The sequence below is a fragment of the Hemiscyllium ocellatum genome, chromosome 5 (genome assembly GCF_020745735.1).
Source record: "Hemiscyllium ocellatum isolate sHemOce1 chromosome 5, sHemOce1.pat.X.cur, whole genome shotgun sequence".
In the NCBI taxonomy this organism is placed as follows: domain Eukaryota; kingdom Metazoa; phylum Chordata; class Chondrichthyes; order Orectolobiformes; family Hemiscylliidae; genus Hemiscyllium; species Hemiscyllium ocellatum.
In genome coordinates, this window is record NC_083405.1 from 24315548 (window position 1) to 24335201 (window position 19654).

General features: G+C 41.5%; 1 protein-coding gene across 1 annotated transcript in view; it reads right to left on the reverse strand.

Annotated features, from left to right (window-relative positions):
* Nucleotides 1-19654, reverse strand: part of dnah5 (dynein, axonemal, heavy chain 5) — a 298393-nt gene that overhangs the window by 110880 nt on the left and 167859 nt on the right. The window contains exons 48-54 of the mRNA XM_060825297.1: nucleotides 18131-18253; nucleotides 16601-16814; nucleotides 16244-16467; nucleotides 13879-14077; nucleotides 6173-6345; nucleotides 884-1014; nucleotides 181-334 (exon numbers count right to left, since the gene is read on the reverse strand). Coding sequence (XP_060681280.1) covers nucleotides 181-334; nucleotides 884-1014; nucleotides 6173-6345; nucleotides 13879-14077; nucleotides 16244-16467; nucleotides 16601-16814; nucleotides 18131-18253 — 1218 coding nt within the window. The remainder of the gene's footprint in view (nucleotides 1-180; nucleotides 335-883; nucleotides 1015-6172; nucleotides 6346-13878; nucleotides 14078-16243; nucleotides 16468-16600; nucleotides 16815-18130; nucleotides 18254-19654) is intronic.

Below are 19654 nucleotides of genomic sequence, written 5' to 3' on the forward strand. Positions count from 1 at the left end.
TGTACAGAATTAAATATATTATTTTAAGTTGTGCATCAGTCTTGAAATTGAAACATGAGTGAATTATTTGCAGAGTAGATACCAAACAGTAATATTTTGGAAGCTACGTCATATCATATTATATTCAAGCACCATACACATCATATTTATTCCTTAATGTCCAAATGATAATTAATTTACCTCTCCAGATGATAACACATTGTTCATGTATTCAAGAAAAGATTCGTCTTTGATCTCATTATCTGTGAATATAAAAGTCACTCCCTTGCCTTGGTGACCTGCAGTTTTGTATAAAACCTTCAAATCTTCCATCAGATTAGAACTATTGTATGATCTGAAAGAAGGTTGAGGAAAACAATCAACTTCTTTTAAAGAAATACTAAATTATGAAACATCTAGGTATTAAGCTAAAACAAATCACTCAATCAACACAATAACGCTCATCAAGCTTATTTATAGCATTGCATCCTCCTCTTTTTAAGAGTTAAAATATTAATTTTGTTATATGTCAGCACAGAGTAATGTACTAAAATTATGTTCACATAAACATTTGAATTTTGAACACAAATTTGACAAAATTATCACTTAACTTTAAGTTCTATTCAGTTATAAAACCATGAGATGAACAGAGCTAAAATTCACCATTATTTATATACAAGCAAACCAGAAAAGATATTGCTCTTTTCAAATCTACACCACGTTCATTTTGAAGTTTTATGCTAACAAAAGCAGAAATCATAAAGCTGCTGAATGTTACTTTCTAATTATTCTCAAATATTTCATCCTTACTGATTATTATTGTCTTATCAGCATATTGTACCTCTTGGAGGAGTAAATATTCAAATAAATGATGAAAGGGCAATTAGAAATGCTTGTACTTTACCTTGTTAGTGTGATTTGGAATGTCTTATATCCCGCAATAAAGGATGCCAATTTAGTCAAACTTTGCTTGCCTGACCCGCCTACTCCAACAAGCAATGCATTCCCACGAGGTGTGCGAATAATGCGTGAAATCTAGTGATAAAGTAAACAATTTAAATAAGTTGTTTTATGTACAAGTTCAGCAAGAATGCCCTTCTTCTGGACAGAAAAATACAAATGTTGGGTGCTCTACTTGCTGCCTAAGAGGGTTGCTAAGATAAGGAACACACTATTTGAAAGTGTGGTGGAAACATAACCCAAAGGAACTTTCAAAGGCATATACTTAAAGAGGAGGAAGTGAGGACTGCAGATGCTGAAGATCAGAGTCGAAGGGTGTGGTGCTGGAAAAGCACAGCTGGTCAGGCAGCATCCGATGAGCAAGAGAATCGACATTTCAGGCTTAAGCTCTTCATCAGGCTTATGCCTCAAATGTCAACTTTTATGCTCCTGAGATGTTGCCTGACCGGCTGTGCTTTTCCAGCACCACACACTTCGACTATGTACTTAAAAGAGGTCCAATTTTCAGGGTTATAAATACAAAGCACGGATATAGGTCTAAATTGGATAAATTACACAAGTGCATTAGGCTGAACAACAAAAAGAAAGTACTATGGATGCTGGAAATCAGAAATGAAAATAGCAATTGCTGGAAAAACTCAGCAGGTCTGGCAGCATATGTGCAGAGGATGTAGAATTGTCATTTCAGAAGGCTGAAAGGCAGCCTTCCATGTAGTAAAGTTCTATGATCCTACACACAGGAGCAAAGATAAATGACCTAATTGCAGAGGTCAGCATGGATGATTCCTGGTGTTCCCAAGACTGGGATCACTTGCATTTGTACTGTATATAGTTCTGACAGCATCGTGATTTTCCAAAGTGTCTCAAAGATAAGGAAAAAAAGCATGTAATTAGTGCATAAGAAGATCTGCAAAATATTACTGAGGCAATCATTAATGATAGTTTGGCCTAGATATGCTGAGTGAAAAATGCTGGACAGAACATTGGAAGCACTGTCTACCTTTAGTTTAATAGCACTCTGAGTTATTTTGCTCTACAACTGAGACAGAGCTTTGGATTAACATCTTATTTGAAAGATGGTACCTTGAACATTACAACTCGCTCTATTATAGTACTCTACTCGAGTGTCAGCCAGGACTATGCACTTTGGTCTCTGGAGTGGGGTTTGACTCGACAACCTACTGGGTCACAGAAAAGGTGCTGCTGCCAAATCAAAATGGGAAACTGCAAACATGATTGCAATGTATTTTCATTAGGACAAACTAACTCATTGGTTGAACTATTTCACTTTTTGATTTAAACCAATGAATGTATTATGTACATTCGTGCCAGACCCTGCATCAGAAAATCACCAACCTTACACCATCATCAGACTTGCCTTGGCCAAATTCTGGATGACCATGATTACCTCAGTAACATGCCTAAAATCTCAGCAACACAAAAAAACAATAAGAAGTGTATGATTGAGTAATGTAACTTGCCCTCTGCCAGGGCAGGAATAGCACTATGAAACTGACTGACTACCATTCATTAACCTCAAATGGGAAACTCCCAGTTTCCTTATATCTGGAAAGATACAATTGCTGTGGAGGGAATACAATCAAGATTCACTAGACTGTTCTCAGATGGTTGGACTGTTCTATGCAGAGAGGTTGGCCAAAATGGGCCTATATTCTCTGCAGTTTCAAAGAATGAAAGGTGATCTCATTGAAACCTACATAACAGATAAAGGGTTGGACAAGGCAGATGCACATAAGATGCTTCCCCTGACTAAGGAGAATGAGGCAGGTCAGTTTTAAAAATAAGATCCGAAGTCACACATGACACCAGGTAATACTCAAACAGGTTTATTTGAAATCATAAGCTTTTGGAGTGGCAGGCGAAGGAGCAAGTTCGTGATTTCAAATAAATCTGTTGGACTATAACCTGGCGTCATGTGACTTCTGAACTTGTCCACCCAAGTCCAACACCAGCACCTCCACATCACGGCTTAAAAAGAGGAGGAAGGCCATTTAGGTCTGAGATGAAAAGAGATTTTTTTTCACTTAGAGACTTGTGAATCTTCAGAATTCTCCACTCAGAGACAGTGGAAGCTCAGACTTTGAGTACACTTAACAAAGTGTATTTAAACAGTCCACATTACAGAAGATGATGTGCTGGAATTTTTATAAAGCATAAAGGTAAGTCTTGAGGTGATCAAGCGCATCTGAGGATATTGTGGGAAGCTAGGGAAGAAATTGCAGGGCCCATGGCAGGGATATTTGTTTCATCTACAGCCATGGGTGAGGTGCCGGTGGAATGGAGGATAGTTTAAAAAGGCTGCAAGGAACTCCAGGGAACAACAGACCAGTGAGCTAGACATGGTAGATAGGTTGTTGGAGGAGATTCTGAGAGACAGGATTTACATGCATTTGGAGAGACAAGGACTGATTAGGGATAGTAAGCATGGCTTTGTGTGTGAGAATTTATGTCTCACAATTTTAACTGATGTTTTTCTGAGGACCTTACCAAGAGTATAGATGAGGACAGAGCAGTTGATGTTGTCTATATGGACTTTAGCAAGGGCTTCAACAAGGTTCTGCATGGTAGAACCTGATAGAGTGGACAAAGAAGAAGGCTATCTAAGACAAGCTGGGCTAGTGAGCTGAGGAGTGCCAGATGCAGTTTAATTCAGATAAATGTGAGGTATTAGTTTTTGATAGGACAAACAAGGGCAGGACTTAGTTAGTGGTAGGGCCCTGGGGAGCATTGTTGAACTGAGAGACCTAGGGGTTCACATATATAGTTCCTTGAAAGTGGCGTCACAGATAGACAGGATGATGAAGATGACATTTGACATGCTTGGCTTTATTGGTCAGAGTACTGAGTATAGGAGGTGGGGCATCATGGTGAGCTATACAAGACCTTGGTGAGGCCACCTTTGGCCACTGTGTACAGTTGTGGTTGCTCTGCTATTGGAAGGATATTATTAAATTGGAAAGGGTGCAGCAAAGATTTATAAGAATGTCTCCAACTCTGGAGGATTTTAGTTATGAAGAGAGGCTCTGTAGGCTGGATTTTTTTTCTCCCTGGAGCTTAGGAGGTTGTTGGATGACTGTACAGAGGTTTACAAAATCACGAGGAAAATAGGAAACATGAACTGCAAAGGTCTTCTCCCTAGGGTCGGAGAGTTCAAAATTAGGAAGCATCATTTTATGGTGAGAGGAGAAAGACTTAAAAGGAACCTGATGGGCAACTTCTTCACACAGAGGGTGATTCATATATGGAATGAACTCCAACAAAAACATCTGATCAGTAGATCCAAACACTCCACACAATCAGCACAGGAATTCCTAGACAAGGACATAAGCATAGATGAGGACAAAGCAACGGTCTCATTTGATGTAATGCAACTGATCACGTCAATTGAGAAAACCCTAGCCAGAGAGATAATAACCAACTTCCTGGACAAACAGAACAGACAACACGATGGGGAACCTATCGACAAGGACTGCATACTCAAACTACTAGACCTATATTTAACGACACACTTCATATTCAACATTCAAATAGATGAACAGATCAATGGAACACCTATGGGCCCACCCATCTCTGGGCTCATTGCAGAAGTAGTGATGCAAAGATTGGAACAAATAGCCCTCCCACAAATCCAACCCAAACTCTCGATCAGATACGTAAATGACACTTTTGTTATCATAAAGAGAACAGAAATCGAGAACACACACCGGATCATCAACACCTTACTCACATGGATCATATTTACGAGAGAGAAGGAAACCAACTATCAACTCCCATTCCTGGATTTGATGGTACAAAGAACACAGAATGGTGAACGCACCACAAAAGCGTACAGGAAAGTCACATACACCTACCAGGTCCTGAATTACAACAGCAATCATCCAAACACACACAAGAGAAGCTGCATTCGGTCCCTGTTCAAAAGGGCTACAACACACCGCAACACTCCTGACCTATGAAGGGAAGAAGAAGAGCACCACTCCAGAGTATTAACCAAGAATGGATACCCCTGTAAGTTCATCAACAGCTGCCTAACAGACAAACAACGTGACCAGGACATGTCACAACCTAACTCACTAGCCACGCTACCTTACATAAAAAAGCGTCTTGGAACTGACAGCTAGACTTCTCCAACCACTGGGATTCATGACGGCCCATAAACAGACAGGCACGCTCAGACAACACTCACCAGGACAAAAGACCCTATATCCATCATGTGCAAGACAAATGTAATTTACAAGATTCCATGCAAAGACTGCATGAAACACTATCTAGGACAAACAGGCAGTCAACTTGCAATCTGCATCCACCAACACCAACTAGCCACTAAATGCCATGACCAGCTATCCCTACTAGCCATACACACAGATGACAAGGACCATAAATTTGACTGGGACAACACAACAATCACAGGTCAAGCCAAAAAGTGGATAGCCAGAGAATTTCTAGCAGCATGGCACTCATCCACAGACTCAATCAACAAGCACATTGACCTAAACCAAATATACCGACCCCTATAACAAACAACTGGAACCAGCACCTGGAAGCAGCAGAAATGGAACCAAATCAACTCTAGAAGAGACACATACAGCATTGCTTCACAGGTGGCTCCAAAGCACTGAAGGTGTCACCTAGGCAGGGGATAAAACATCTGCAAACCAACTTCCCAGCTCGGTGAACATACCCACAACCACGATGATGGAATGAACTGCCAGAAGAAGTGGTAGATGCAGATGCAATTACAAAATTTAAAAGGAATTTGGACAGATACATGAATAGGAAAAGTTTAGAGGGAAATAGGTCAAGTGCTGGCAAAAGGGAATAGGTAATTTGGGAAACCTAGGCAACATAGATGAATTGGAACTGCTTCTGTGCTGTATGACTCTACAAGAGGTTGATAAATTACCAATGGCATAAAGGGTTCTGGGGATAATGTTGCTAAAAAGGTATTGAAGTGTTTGACCAGGCATGATTATATTAAATTGTGGAGCACTCTCAACAGACTTAATGGCCTCAATTTATTCCTATACTCCTATGTTCCAGCGATGTTTATTTGACTGTGTCTATATTTCAACTATTCTATATCATTTCTCATCATTTATTAATTTATTTCAATTTAATGCATATCACCTGCTTCAAATACAATAATTAATCTTTCTGTAGCTATCTACTGCCACTTCAAAATATCTCAATTACTTTCTGTTAATAATTTTACCTTCACTAAGTGAGTCATGGCATCCTTAAAAAAGACCAGGTCCAATCCTGCCCCTCGGATGCTGTCATTGTACTGCTGCAAAAACATATTTAGTCGATTCTTCAGGTGATCAAAACTTCCAATAGGCTCATAAATCTTTGGCATTTCCACATCAATATCCTCTGGTTCATCTCCTGAAGCAAAAGATTTCATCTTATGAATGTATAAACTTAAACACATTTGGTAGTTTCATTTTCCATATTAGGTTCTGAAAGCAACATTAAGGGACTAAAACCCAGGAATCCTAATGGTTCCACGCTCAAGATGTACCTTGGCTTCCTAAAATTGAAGGGAGAATTGTATCTCAGTGTAGAGCTGCTTTTGCTCAGGACATACGCTGACCACAAGGCTTCTGCTGTGGCCTGAGGTCACATAAATCAAACTAATTAGTGCATACTTTTACCATGTAGGGTGCATTACAGCATTGACAGTAGTTGGAAAGCCCAGTATATATAAACATAAAAAATTCAGATCACAGAATGTCATTCAATCCATCATGTCTGTGCCAACCCAAAAAAGAGCTATTCAGCCAAAACCTACAGCCATGTAAATTACATCATTCAAGTTTATATCAAACTACATTTTTTTTTAAATACAATGAGGGTTTCTGCCTCTATCATCATTTCAGGAGGTGTGTTCCAGACAACCATTGCCCTGAATACATTTCTGATCAATTCCCCTAAATTTCTTCTGCCAGTTATTTTAAAACTATGGCCCTTGTTTACTGACCTCTTTATGCTAGAGGAAATGGATCCTTCCTATCCAATCTACCTCGGGCCCTCATAAATTTATGCATCTCCATAAAGTCACCCTGTGTCTCCTTTATAATCCAAATAAAAAAACAAACATAACCTGTACAAAAGTTCACAGCAGCTAAAAGTTTTGATGCCTGGGCAACATTCACCTAAATTACCTTTAATGCTACCACATCTTTCCTGTAATAGGGTGATCAGAACCGGACTAGATTAGATTACTTACAGTGTGGAAGCAGGCCCTTCGGCCCAACAAGTCCACACTGACCCTCCGAAGAGCAACCCACTCAGACCTATTTCCTTACATATACCCCTTCACCTAACACTACGGGCAACTTAGCATGACCAATTCACCTAACCTGCACATTTTTGGACTGTGAGGCAGCAGTGCTAACCACTGTGCCACCGTGCCTCCCACGGTATACTCCAACTGTGGATGAGCAAGTGCATTGTACATTTTTATTTTAATCTCCCTGTTCTCATAGTCTGTGCCCAAACTAATAAAGGAACATTTTTATTATGCCTTCTCACCCTGGTTTTAATAAAGCTTTCGCTGCAGGAAACATGGCAGCTGAGTGCACCGAGTTGTGGGACGGGCGCTACACCAGTGTCTCAATAGCTGTAAACTCTTTTCCAAATAAGTCAGTGGATGGAAGGGGATGGCGTGGGATTCCTGGCCACCAAAAGCTGGATCCCCATTAGACCTACTAATAAGCCAACTGACACCTACCAGCTGCCTCTAATTAGCTGGAACCTTTCGCCAGGCAAGATTTCCACAGCTGGGGCCTTTAATGTCAATGAAGGCCCAATGGGGCAACTTATATCTCTAAAGAGCCTTTCCCATAGAACTGACAGGAATTCCAGACTAGTTCTCCAATTGGCGGGCAAGACTCCATCATGCTGATTAATACATCACCTTACGTGTGTCCAACATCCTTCATTAATCATTGGACAGTGCCTCTTTTTCTCTACAGTTCTTAGTATTCTGCCATTTAATGTATATCTTCCCATATCTTATTCCCCCGCTTAAAATTTCTCCTCACATTCCTCTGTTTTCCCTGGAGCGTCGGAGGCTAAGGGGTGATCTTATACAGGTTTACAAAATTATGAGAGGCATGGATAGGATAAATAGACATAGTCTTTTCCCTGGGGCGGGGGAGTCCAGAACTAGAGGGCATAGGTTTAGGGTGAGAGGGAAAAGATATAAAAGAGACCTCAGGGGCAACTTTTTCACGCAGAGGGTGGTACACATATGGAATGAGCTGTCAGAGGATGTGATGGAGGCTGGTACAACTGCAACATTTAAGAGGCATTTGGATGGGTATATGAATAGGAAGGGTTTGGAGGGATATGGGCCGGGTGCTGGCAGGTGGGACTAGATTGGGTTGGGATATCTGGCCGGCATGGATGGGTTGGAACGAAGGGTCTGTTTCCATGCTGCACATCTCTATGCCTCCACATTGAATTTCATTCACAACATTTCTTTCCACCTGCCTCGTCAATTGATATTCCTCTGCAGTCAACAACTTTCTGTCTCATTTTCATCTATACAACCAACTATTTTAACACCTGCTATTAAGTTTACAACATTAATATTATCATGAAAAACATGGGACTTGATACAATTCCTGTTGAATCCCTAGAAGCAGTCTTCCAGTTCCAAAAACATCTGTTAGCCACTGTTACTTGCTTCTTGTCACTGAGTCAATTTTGGATCCTACTTGTCCTTGTTTTTGGATCCCACAGGTTCTTACTTTTTGACTACCCTGCTATGTGGGATCTCCTGAAAAGCTTGCTAAAATCAGTGTAGATTACTTAAAATACCTCATACATGCCATCAACCTAACTAAAAAGGCAATACATGTAGAAAAACTGAGGTAGGAAGGCAAACTGGCCAAAAATATAAAGGAGGATAGTAAAAGATTTTTTAGGTATGTGAAAAGGAAAAAAATGGTTAAGACTAAAATTGGGCCCTTGAAGACAGAAACGGGTGAATTTATTATGGGGAACAAGGAAATGGCAGATATGTTGAATAGGTACTTTGGATCTGTCTTCACTAGGGAAGATGCGGCAATCTCCCAGATGTAATCATGGTTGAAGGACCTAGGGTAATGGATGAACTGAAGGGAATTTATAATAGGCAGGAAATGGTGTTGGATAGACTGCTCGGTCTGAAGGCTGATAAGTCCCTGGGACCTGATGGTCAGCATCCCAGGGTACTTAAGAAGGTGGCTCTAGAAATCGTGGATGCATTGGTAATCATTTTCCAATGTTCTGTAGATTCAGGATCAATTCCTGTGGATTGGAGGGTGGCTAATGTTGTCCCACTTTTCAAGAAGGGAGGGAGAGATAAAAACAGAGAATTATAGACCGGTTAGCCTGACATCAGTGGTGGGAAAGATGCTGGAGTCAATTGTAAAAGATGAAGTTACAACTCATTTGGATAGCAGTAACAGGATAAGTCAGAGTCAGCATGGATTTACGAAGGGGAAATCATGCTTGACTAATCTTCTGGAATTTTTTGAGGATGTAACTATGAAGATGGACAAGGGAGAGCCAGTGGATGTCGTGTACCAGGACTTTCAGAAAGCCTTTGATAAAGTCCCACATTGGAGATTAGTGAGCAAAATTAGGGCATATGGCATTGAAGGCAAAATACTGACTTAGGATTGAAGATTGGCTGGCTGACAGGAATAGTAGTGATAAATGGGTCCCTTTCAGAATGGCAGGCGGTGGTACCAGTGGGTACCACAAAGTTCGGTGCTGGGACCCGCAGCTTTTACAATATACATTAATGGTATAGAAGAAGGTATTAAAAGTAATATTAGCAAATTTGCTGATGACACAGAGCTGGGTGGCAGGGTGAAAAATGAGCAAGATGTTATGAGAATACAGGGTGACTTGGACAGGCTAGGTGAGTGGATGGATGCATGGCACATGCAGTTTAATGTGGATAAATGTGTGGTTATCCACTTTGGTGGCAAAAACAGGAAGGCAGATTACTATCTAGATGGAGTCAGGTTAGGTAAAGGGAAAGTATGAGATCTAGGTGTTCTTGTGCATCAGTCTCTGAAAGCATGCATGCAGGGTCAACAGGCAGTGAAGAATGTTAATGGCATGCTAGCCTTCATAACAAGAGGAATTGAGTATAGGAGCAAAGAGGTCCTTCTGCAGCTGTACAGGGCCCTGGTGAGACTGCACCTGGAGTACTGTGTACAGTTTTGTCTCCCAATTTGAGGAAGGACATTCTGGCTATTGAGGGAGTGCAGCGTAGGTTCACGAGGTCAATTCCCGGAATGGTGGGACAATCATATGTTGAACGATTGGAGAAACTGGGCTTGTATACACTTGAGTTTAGAAGGATGAGAGGGGATCTGATTGAGACGTACAAGATAATTAAAGGATTGGACACTCTGGAGGCAGGAAGCATATTCCCGCTGATGGGTGAGTCCCGAACCAGAGGACACAGTTTAAAAATAAGGGGTAGGCCAGTTAGAACAGAGTTGAGGAGATACCTCTTCACCCAGAGAGTGGTGGGTGTATGGAATGCTCTGTCCCAGAAGGCAATGGACGCCAAGTCTCTGGATATTTTCAAGAAAGAGCTGGATGGGGCTCTTAAAGATAGTGGAATCAAGGGTTACGGGGATAAGGCAGGAACAGGATACTGATTGAGGATGATCAGCCATGATCATAATAAATGGCGGTGCTGGCGCGTAGGGCCAAATGGCTTAGTCCTGTACTTATTGTCTATTAAACTTCTTTGTAATTGTCTCAATAAACTTAATATAGTCAGACTTGAGCTTCACATAACAATCCATGATGAATTTTATATTAATTTAGAGCTTTCTAAATAATGATTTATACTTCCTGTCTAAATGTTTCTTGAGATTTTACATATGACCAAGGTTGGAAATGCTGGCCTGTAATTACTGAGTCTAATGTTTCCTCCCTTTTTAAACAATGGTACATTAAGAGAGGGTTGTTATAGTGCAATGGTGGTCTCCCTTCCTCAGAGTAAGAAATCTAGGTTCATGTCCTATCTACCCTGGAAATGAGTGTTAACATGTCCTAATGAGTTACTTAAAATATTTGTTTTAGGATTCTTGTGGTAATGTCACTAACTCTGGGCAAGGACATATGGGTTCAAGTTCCAACATACTCCAGAGTACTGTTATAACATCTCTGAACTGGTTGATTAAAAATATTGGAAACATTAATAGTCCTCCTGGAGCAAGTCTCTAGCCAGGCTGAATGGGATAATGATGGTTAATCAATTGGGTCTGGCAATGTATCCCTATGGAAAGAGGTTAAATCTTCCTTAATATTTCCCACTCATTACATTTGTAACTTCCAATATTTCTCATTCCTCTTATTTAACTACAGGCAGTCCCTGGGTGGCAAACGGGTATTGTTCTTGCATCTTTTCGCAACTTGATTTGTACGCAAATCAGGGAACAATCCAAGACAATATAAAGTTGCCGTTCATAAGTACAAGAGACATTTGTATGTTGGGACTTTAAAATTACATCCTGTACAGGATCACATTTGTAAGTATGAGCGTTCATAAGCCAGACGTTCATAAATCAGACGTTCATAAATCCGCTATACAAGGTCTACGTTTCATTTTCTCTTGTGCAGACATAAATCATTCATAAAGAACAATGCCTTTTGGTCTCTATTTGGCCTGTATCTTTCCTTTACTATCCTATTGCTTTTTACCTGCCTTATTATTTAAAGCCTTCTCCTTATTTGTGCTATTTCTTTTTTAGTTTGACCTCTGCACTGTCTACACTCTTTTAAGTTAAAAATCACACAACACCAGGTTATAGTCCAACAGGTTTAATTGGAAGCACTAGCTTTCAGAGCGACGCTCCTTCATCACCTGAAAGTTAGTGCTTCCAATTAAACCTGTTGGACTATAACCTGGTGTGGTGTGATTTTTAAATTTGTACACCCCAGTCCAACACCGGCATCTCCAAATCATATACTCTTCTAGGTTCTCTATAGCATTGAGCTTTCGGCTTAGCTTTCCTTCTTGCCAGTATTAGTCAATATTTGTGTTGATATGCAACAAGTCTGTATATAGTAATCCTACAATTCCTTGGAGAAATATTCTCTTACTCCTTTTGAATGTCTCTTATTGTTCTGACATTAACTTACCTTTAAGTACCTTTTTCTCGTCTAAGTTTGCCAAATCACAACTGTTTATTAAAATTGGTATTTTTTCATTTCTAAAACTTCTAGACTTGCACAGTATTTGTCCTTACACATACCTATGCTCGATCTTACAGAATTATGACCAAAATGTTCTCCCATTGATATCCCCCACTACTGCCCGGCTTGTTTTCCACAAATTATGCCAGAACTGACTCTTCCGGTTGGACTTGTCCTGGCCTGGAAGAAAGTAGAGCTGAAAATGTGTTGCTGGAAAAGCGCAGCAGGTCAGGCAGCATCCAAGGAGCAGGAGAATCGACGTTTCGGGCATGAGCCTTTCTGGAGGAAGAGAGCTTCTTCAAGAAAGGCATCCTTGCAAGAGGATTCGCAGTAGGTTAAAATCTTCTAGGAGAAAGTGAGGACTGCAGATGCAGGAGATCAGATTTTTGCAGTCCTCACTTTCTCCTAGAAGATTTTAACCTACTGTGAATCCTCTTGCAAGGATGCCTTTCTTGAAGAAGCTTTTTTCCTCCAGAAAGGCTCATGCCCGAAACGTCGATTCTCCTGCTCCTTGGATGCTGCCTGACCTGCTGCGCTTTTCCAGCAACACATTTTTCAACTCTGATCTCCAGCATCTGCAGTCCTCACTTTCTCCTGGAAGAACGTAGAGCAGAGGTAACCTAATGAGTAATGGTTGTCTGAGGCCTCCCAAAAAGTCAGTTTTATTTTTCCCTCATCTCCTTGCTCCTGCGGGTTCCCTTTTTGGAGAGCTAGCGTTTTTAAAAGAAATCTCTACAAATACCTCCACCAACCAAATGCTGAGTCTATTTGAGGTCCAGAGGCATAAATGATGAAATGATCTGTTCCAATACCCAGATCTCTGACACTCAAAGTCTTGGTTGAAGATAAGGCAGAAGTACAATGTAACAGATGCAACCCTTTCTTTACATGTGAAATGCATTTTTCAGTTACTGCACTGTACATTTCAATTCTGCTGTTCATATTTGTGAAAGCAAATATACACCATCAGGGTGAAATAAAAAGTATTTTTCTTCTTGCAAAAGATTTTAATTATGTCTCATGTTTGGATTCTTCTTCTTCTGGGTGATATTGGCTGGGATGGTCAAAGGCTAAGGCTGTGGGTTTCAGGTCTCCATAACCTGTTCTGAAAGGCTCAGAGGACTAGGTCGATACTTAGCTTATAAGCATTACATTTAGTTATCCTAATTGACTTGGATAAGGAAATTTAATTATGTTCTTTAAATTATTTAAAGATTAAATTTGGTCTAAGTGACTGTGTTATTTCAGATAGATTCAAGAGGACCGACCCTGGACATAAACATAAGTTCTGTCAGCACAGGTTGGACCACATAACATTTTTTCAAAGGAAATTGTTCGATCAAGGTACAATTCGTTTAATGCATGTAATACGTGCAAATCCACGGCAAACATTCGAAAAGGAACTGGATGCATTTGAGCCTAGTCGACACAAGTATGTTTAGTGAGCTGAACATTAGGAGGTGTGTTTCTCCCAGTCACCACACTCTTCTAGGTTGATTGCAAGATGACTTTGAGAGACCTTTTTTCTTAATTGGCCTTGGCTTTGCTTCCTCTGTATCTTTGCCTCACTCAGGAGATTGTGTGGCTGGCTGGTTGCTGGCATGCTGGTGCAGTGATTTGAGGTTGGGGTTTAGGGGGATTCATGGTGAGTATGGCAGAGGCTTGATGAATCAGCTTTTCCATGTTTCACATCTTCATTACCTGTGCACTCAGGTGCATCTCGCAAGAAGTCAACAAAATAAGCATCAACACCGACATCAACTGTAGCCAGAGCTTTCTCCTGAAGTTCTTTCTCAACTACTTTGGCTAAAGTTTTGTCAAACCAAGCCACATCCTCTTGGGTGGTAAAACGATCAGCTATAACGCATCTGCACTCATGTTTCCACAGTTTTAGAGTCACCTAAATATACAACAGAAAGCAAATAAGTTATGAGCAAGTAAATGCAAATTAATAAAATGAAATTTATTTTTAATCATCTCCATTTATAATGATCATTTGCTTAAATTCACCTTTGCGAAAATCATAATAATAAGAGCATAATCATTGAGGTTTGCTTCTGTTGCTCAGATTAGTATACTTCAGATTAAATTGCTTAAAGTGTAATCTGCATTCAAAGTGCTATCTGTTAGTGTTTGTGAGATAACAGAACATGTTTACAAGTTACTCATTCTGGTTCAAGCTACTCCACTTTCTTCATTTAAGTATACAGTGGCATGAAATGATCTATTGGTACACATCCAATAGAGGAGAGGTGTCTGTTCAAAATCAACACAAGGAGTAGGTGAGGTTTGGGGTGAAAAGTTTACACTTGCAATATTAGACTACTGCTGCTGCATTATCTCCGTACCACAATATCACATCTGAACAGCAATGATTTGAATCAGAGTACTGTAATTAAATTCAAAAAATTATGGTAAATTTGGGGTGGCATAGTGGTTAGCACCACTGCCTCACAGCACCAGGATCCCAGGTTCAATTCCAGCCTCAGGCGACTGTCTGTGTGGAGTTTGCACATTCTCCCAGTGTCTGTGTGGGTTTCCTCTGGGTGCTCCGGTTTCCTCCCACGATCCAAAGATGTACATGTCAGGTGAATTGGCCATGAGAAATTGTCCATAGTATTAGGTGCATTAGTCAGAGGGTTGGTTTGGGCTGAAGGGCCTGTTTCCACACTGTAGGGAATCTAATCTAATCACAAATAATTTCCAGAAGACTAACTAATGGTACATTCATTTTTCAAACCTGTGCTTCATAGTTTAAAGGGATTGTTTTAAAATCCATGAATTTCAAATATAGTGATCTAGTGATTAGGTGTTCAGATCTCATTACTGGAACAAAATCCCACTACATATAACTTCTTGAATAATTTGCAATGACTGTCATTGTTTATAATCAGCACATACTTTTTAGCAATAGCAGATTCATTGTTTTAAAAATTGTTCCCGTGTGGAACATTTCAGCTTCACAACTTGTACTTCATATCTGTGTTTTTCTGTTAGTTTCAAGTGTCAAAAAAGCATAGCTTGGACATTCACAGCATCCTGAGATGTACTCCTCGCCCAAAATGAAAGTAAGTTTACAGGAATAAAAAATGAGGTCTGCAGATGCTGGAGATCACAGTTGAAAATGTGTTGCTGGTTAAAGCACAGCAGGCCAGGCAGTATCCAAGGAATAGGAAATTCGACGTTTCGGGCATAAGCCCTTCATCAGGAATGAGGAGAGGGTGCCAGGCAGGCTAAGATAAAAGGTAGGGAGGAGGGACTTGGGGGAGGGGCGATGGAGATGTGATAGGTGGAAGGAGGTCAAGGTGAGGGTGATAGGCCGGAGTGGGGTGGGGGCGGAGAGGTCAGGAAGAAGATTGCAGGTTAGGAGGGCGGTGCTGAGTTGAGGGAACCGACTGAGACAAGGTGGGGGGAGGGGAAATGAGGAAACTGGAGAAATCTGAGTTCATCCCTTGTGATTGGAGGGTTCCCAGGCGGAAGATGAGGCGCTCCTCCTCCAGCCGTCGTGTTGTTATGTTTTGCCGGTGGAGGAGTCCAAGGACCTGCATGTCCTCGGTGGAGTGGGAGGGAGAGTTAAAGTGTTGAGCCACGGGGTGGTTGGGTTGGTTGGTCCGGGTGTCCCAGAGGTGTTCTCTGAAGCGTTCCACAAGTAAGCGGCCCGTCTCCCCAATGTAGAGGAGGCCACATCGGGTGCAGCGGATGCAATAGATGATGTGTGTGGAGGTACAGGTGAACTTGTGGCGGATATGGAAGGATCCCTTGGGGCCTTGGAGGGAAGTGAGGGAGGAGGTGTGGGCGCAAGTTTTACATTTCCTGCAGTTGCAGGGGAAGGTGCCGGGAGTGGAGGCTGGGTTGGTGGGGGGTGTGGACCTGACAAGGGAGTCACGAAGGGAGTGGTCTTTGCGGACCTTAGCCTGCCTGGCACCCTCTCCTCATTCCTGATGAAGGGCTTATGCCCGAAACGTCGAATTTCCTATTCCTTGGATGCTGCCTGACCTGCTGTGCTTTAACCAACAACACATTTTCAACTAAGTTTACAGGAGATCAGTTTTGAAATGATACTCACACTTCCATCATTGACAATCTCTGAGGTGCTATTCAACATGCCCTGCCAGATCCGTGAGAGGTCTCTCAGGTTGAAGATGTAATGAAACTTCGCCGGAGTAGGCAACATTTTCACTTTGGTCATCTGCCAAAGTTTGCGGGTCATTGGTACCAACTTGGTTACCAGCGATCTCACTGTTGTCGAGAAGCCCCGCTCCTTGCAATAGTGGCCAAGTCCAATAACACCTAAAAAGAGAAATGTCAAACTCAAAACCTTTTGCTTATTTATTTCGACAATATTCCGGAATTCAAAGAACATTTCTCCTCAATTTGAAACAAGTTAGAAGGTGGGATAATTAATATGAAGTCGTGTTCTTACCAAATATCTTATCAATTGAGGAATTTGAAGGCAATGTGCAGTTAAAAATTGAGAAATGCCTCTTCAAGCGCTGTGGTATGTCATTTCTGCCTCCTCCTGCATGGATCATTGCAGCAAGGAACTGGACATCTGCAATGTTCGTGAATTCACCTGGTTTTTCAAGATTATAAAAACCATTCTGTTCCATCAGCTGTCTCACAATTTCATTGGTGATCTAAAGTGAGAGCAATGTTAAATGTCTTGGGGATTTATTGCAAATTTGAGGAATGCAACTCTATTCAGAGTTTAAACTGCAACTGAGAAAAAACACTTTCTTTTGTGAACTTTCAAACACATCAAAATAGGAGAATGGGATATTTTCAAGTAACCACTATCATGGATAGTGACTTTGTTCAGACAGCAAAGTCAACAGTAGGGGACAGCAAAGACTTAAGAACCAAGGGTAACACAGTGGCTTGCACTGCTGCCTCGCAGCTCTAGTGGCCCGGGTTCGATTCCAACCTCGAGCAACTGTCTGTGTGGAGTTTACACATTCCCCCCACGTCTGTGTGGGTTTCCTCCCACAGTCCAAAGATGTACAGATGAGGTGGATTGGTCATGCTAGATTGCCCATAGTGTCCAGGAATGTGTAGGCTAGTTAGATTAGCCATGGAAAACATGGGGTTATATGGGTAGAGCAGGGAAGTGTGTCTGGGTGGGATGCTCTTCGGAGGGGTTGGTGTAGACTCAATTTAGGGGTTCGATAATAATTCTATAACCATACAGGAAAAATAATCTCCGTAGACATTCTCAGTAAGGAAGGCTACTCCAGTGAAAAGCATTCGAGACCTGGTAAGACAAATCTTGCAACAGGACAATTAGTAACTCCCTGAGGAATGAGAACTAGTAACTGCAAAGCAGGTACAGACTGTAATGCAAGGTGCTGATCTACAGGAGCCCAGTCCCACATTGGAGATTAGAGGTGAGGAAACAAATGGCAGAAACTCCAAAATTATGGTTGACAATCCTGAGTCATCATTCCTCAGAGTTTGGAGGCCATTTAAATGTAATAGTTGTGAACTTGATTTTCAAGGGCTCTGGAATCCTGACAGCTAAAGGTGACAGAAACTGCTGAGTGTTTTTCAGAGTACTGCTTGTGGGGGAGAAGGACAGGATTTATTTGGCCACTCTGCAACCACAAAGATGCTGCAGAATTGACATCCATCTCCATAATCTTCAATCCCTCCCAGGTTCTCCAGCTGCCAATTCTGTTTCCAATCAAACACATTACTTAATGACCATCCTCCCACTTTGCAGCAAATGTCCCCTTTCTCTTCCTAGCTCTAGTGCCTCAAAGCTTCCAAATTTTGGGGATCAGTGTAGCAATTAAATTCAGTAGGACATCTGCGTGTCATGATATCCATGCTTCGCAGCCACAAACAAAGTTCTGTACTTCCACAAACCATTAGGGTCATAGTTTCTGTAGGTTGACAAACTGCCATACATTGTTTTAAGGTTTAAAATGACCAACAAGAAATTGTATTTATTTACCTGATCTCCCCATTCATTAATAACAGGCATATTAATGTCATCAATGAAAACAGTCATCCTTTTCCCAGCAGGTGGACCATATGTCGTACCTATACGTTTATCAACATAACTCTCAATTGTGCGCTGCAACACAAAGTCGATATGAAATTATTCATGCTCTTCCATTATATTTTATGTAATTATAATTGATACTTCATCATGAATTTTATTTTTAAGCAAGACATTGTATATTTTCAATTGTTTTTATCAATATTAAATCAGCTGAATATTAAGGACAAACTTCACCCATCCTGCTAGGTTTCTAAGCTGCATTATAATTTAGTTCAAATGTACCTCATTACCAGAAAATCTGGAACTAGATTTCTATGATTTTAACCAAAAGACAGGCATGTTAGTTACACATGCTTATCATTTTACATAAATAATCCGTAGTTAACACCTGCTTGATCAGAAAGAACTCTGCAGTCATTTGAACATAGGACAAAAAACACACACATAATGTAAGTTCCAACTGAGTGTTAATGTTGCCCTGGATTCTGAGGAATTCTACCAGTTGGAAAATAGGCAGCAGAAAATATTTGTGGTTTGAAGTGCAGATTGGCCGATGCTGCTGTGATCCCATGAGACACCCTAGAATGAGCCTGAGCCTCAAAAGGTAACTGCCACGAATACTGTCACAAGTGATGAAGGGCAGACTCCTTATTCAGCACATCTCCACCCATCAAAACAGAGTTGTCTGAAAAATCCAGCAAACTGTTTGAAGTTAACAAAGTACTTCAAGCTACACTGCCTGACAGCACTACCACACTCCCACTTCCTTTGAAAAATATGCCTTGCACAGAATTTTATAGTCTCCTGCCAGTGGGTTTACAGGTTGGAGAAGCATATACAATTCCTTGAGGGGCCTTTTACTTCCTTGGTGGTGGTGGTGGTGGGGGGGGGGGGGGGGGGGGGGGGGGTTGGGGGAGTGGGGGGGGGGGGGGGGGTGCGGTGAGAAGAGCGAGAAGCAGGGGGCCTCAGGTGGCACATCTGTCGTCATCCCCAATTGACCCAATAATGACCAGAGGGAATTTTCTGGCCAGGGGGAAGTTTGATGAAGGGGGAGTAACACTGGGCAAACCTGGTAGATCAATTTGAGTGAAATGAAGGAAGGGTGCATCTCCATCACTGGCCCTCATTCCACTTCAGGTGCCCCTCTAGTACCTCACCTCAACTCTGGTATGTCTCCCCATTCGGCCTAGACTGGTGCAATATTTATAGTCCCAGCATTGGTCACTGCTCTTGGTGGTGCTGCTGGAGCTATCTGAGGTGCTATAGCCTCCAGAGTGAAGGATGGAATTCCACAGGGCATTAAATGTTTGTAAGACAAGCACAACAGTTCAGGCAACATCCGAGGAGCAGGAAAATCGATGTTTCTGGCAAAGCCCTTCATCAGGAATACAGCTGTATTCCTGATGAAGGGCTTTTGCCCGAAACGTCGATTTTCCTGCTCCTCGGATGTTGCCTGAACTGCTGTGCTTTTCC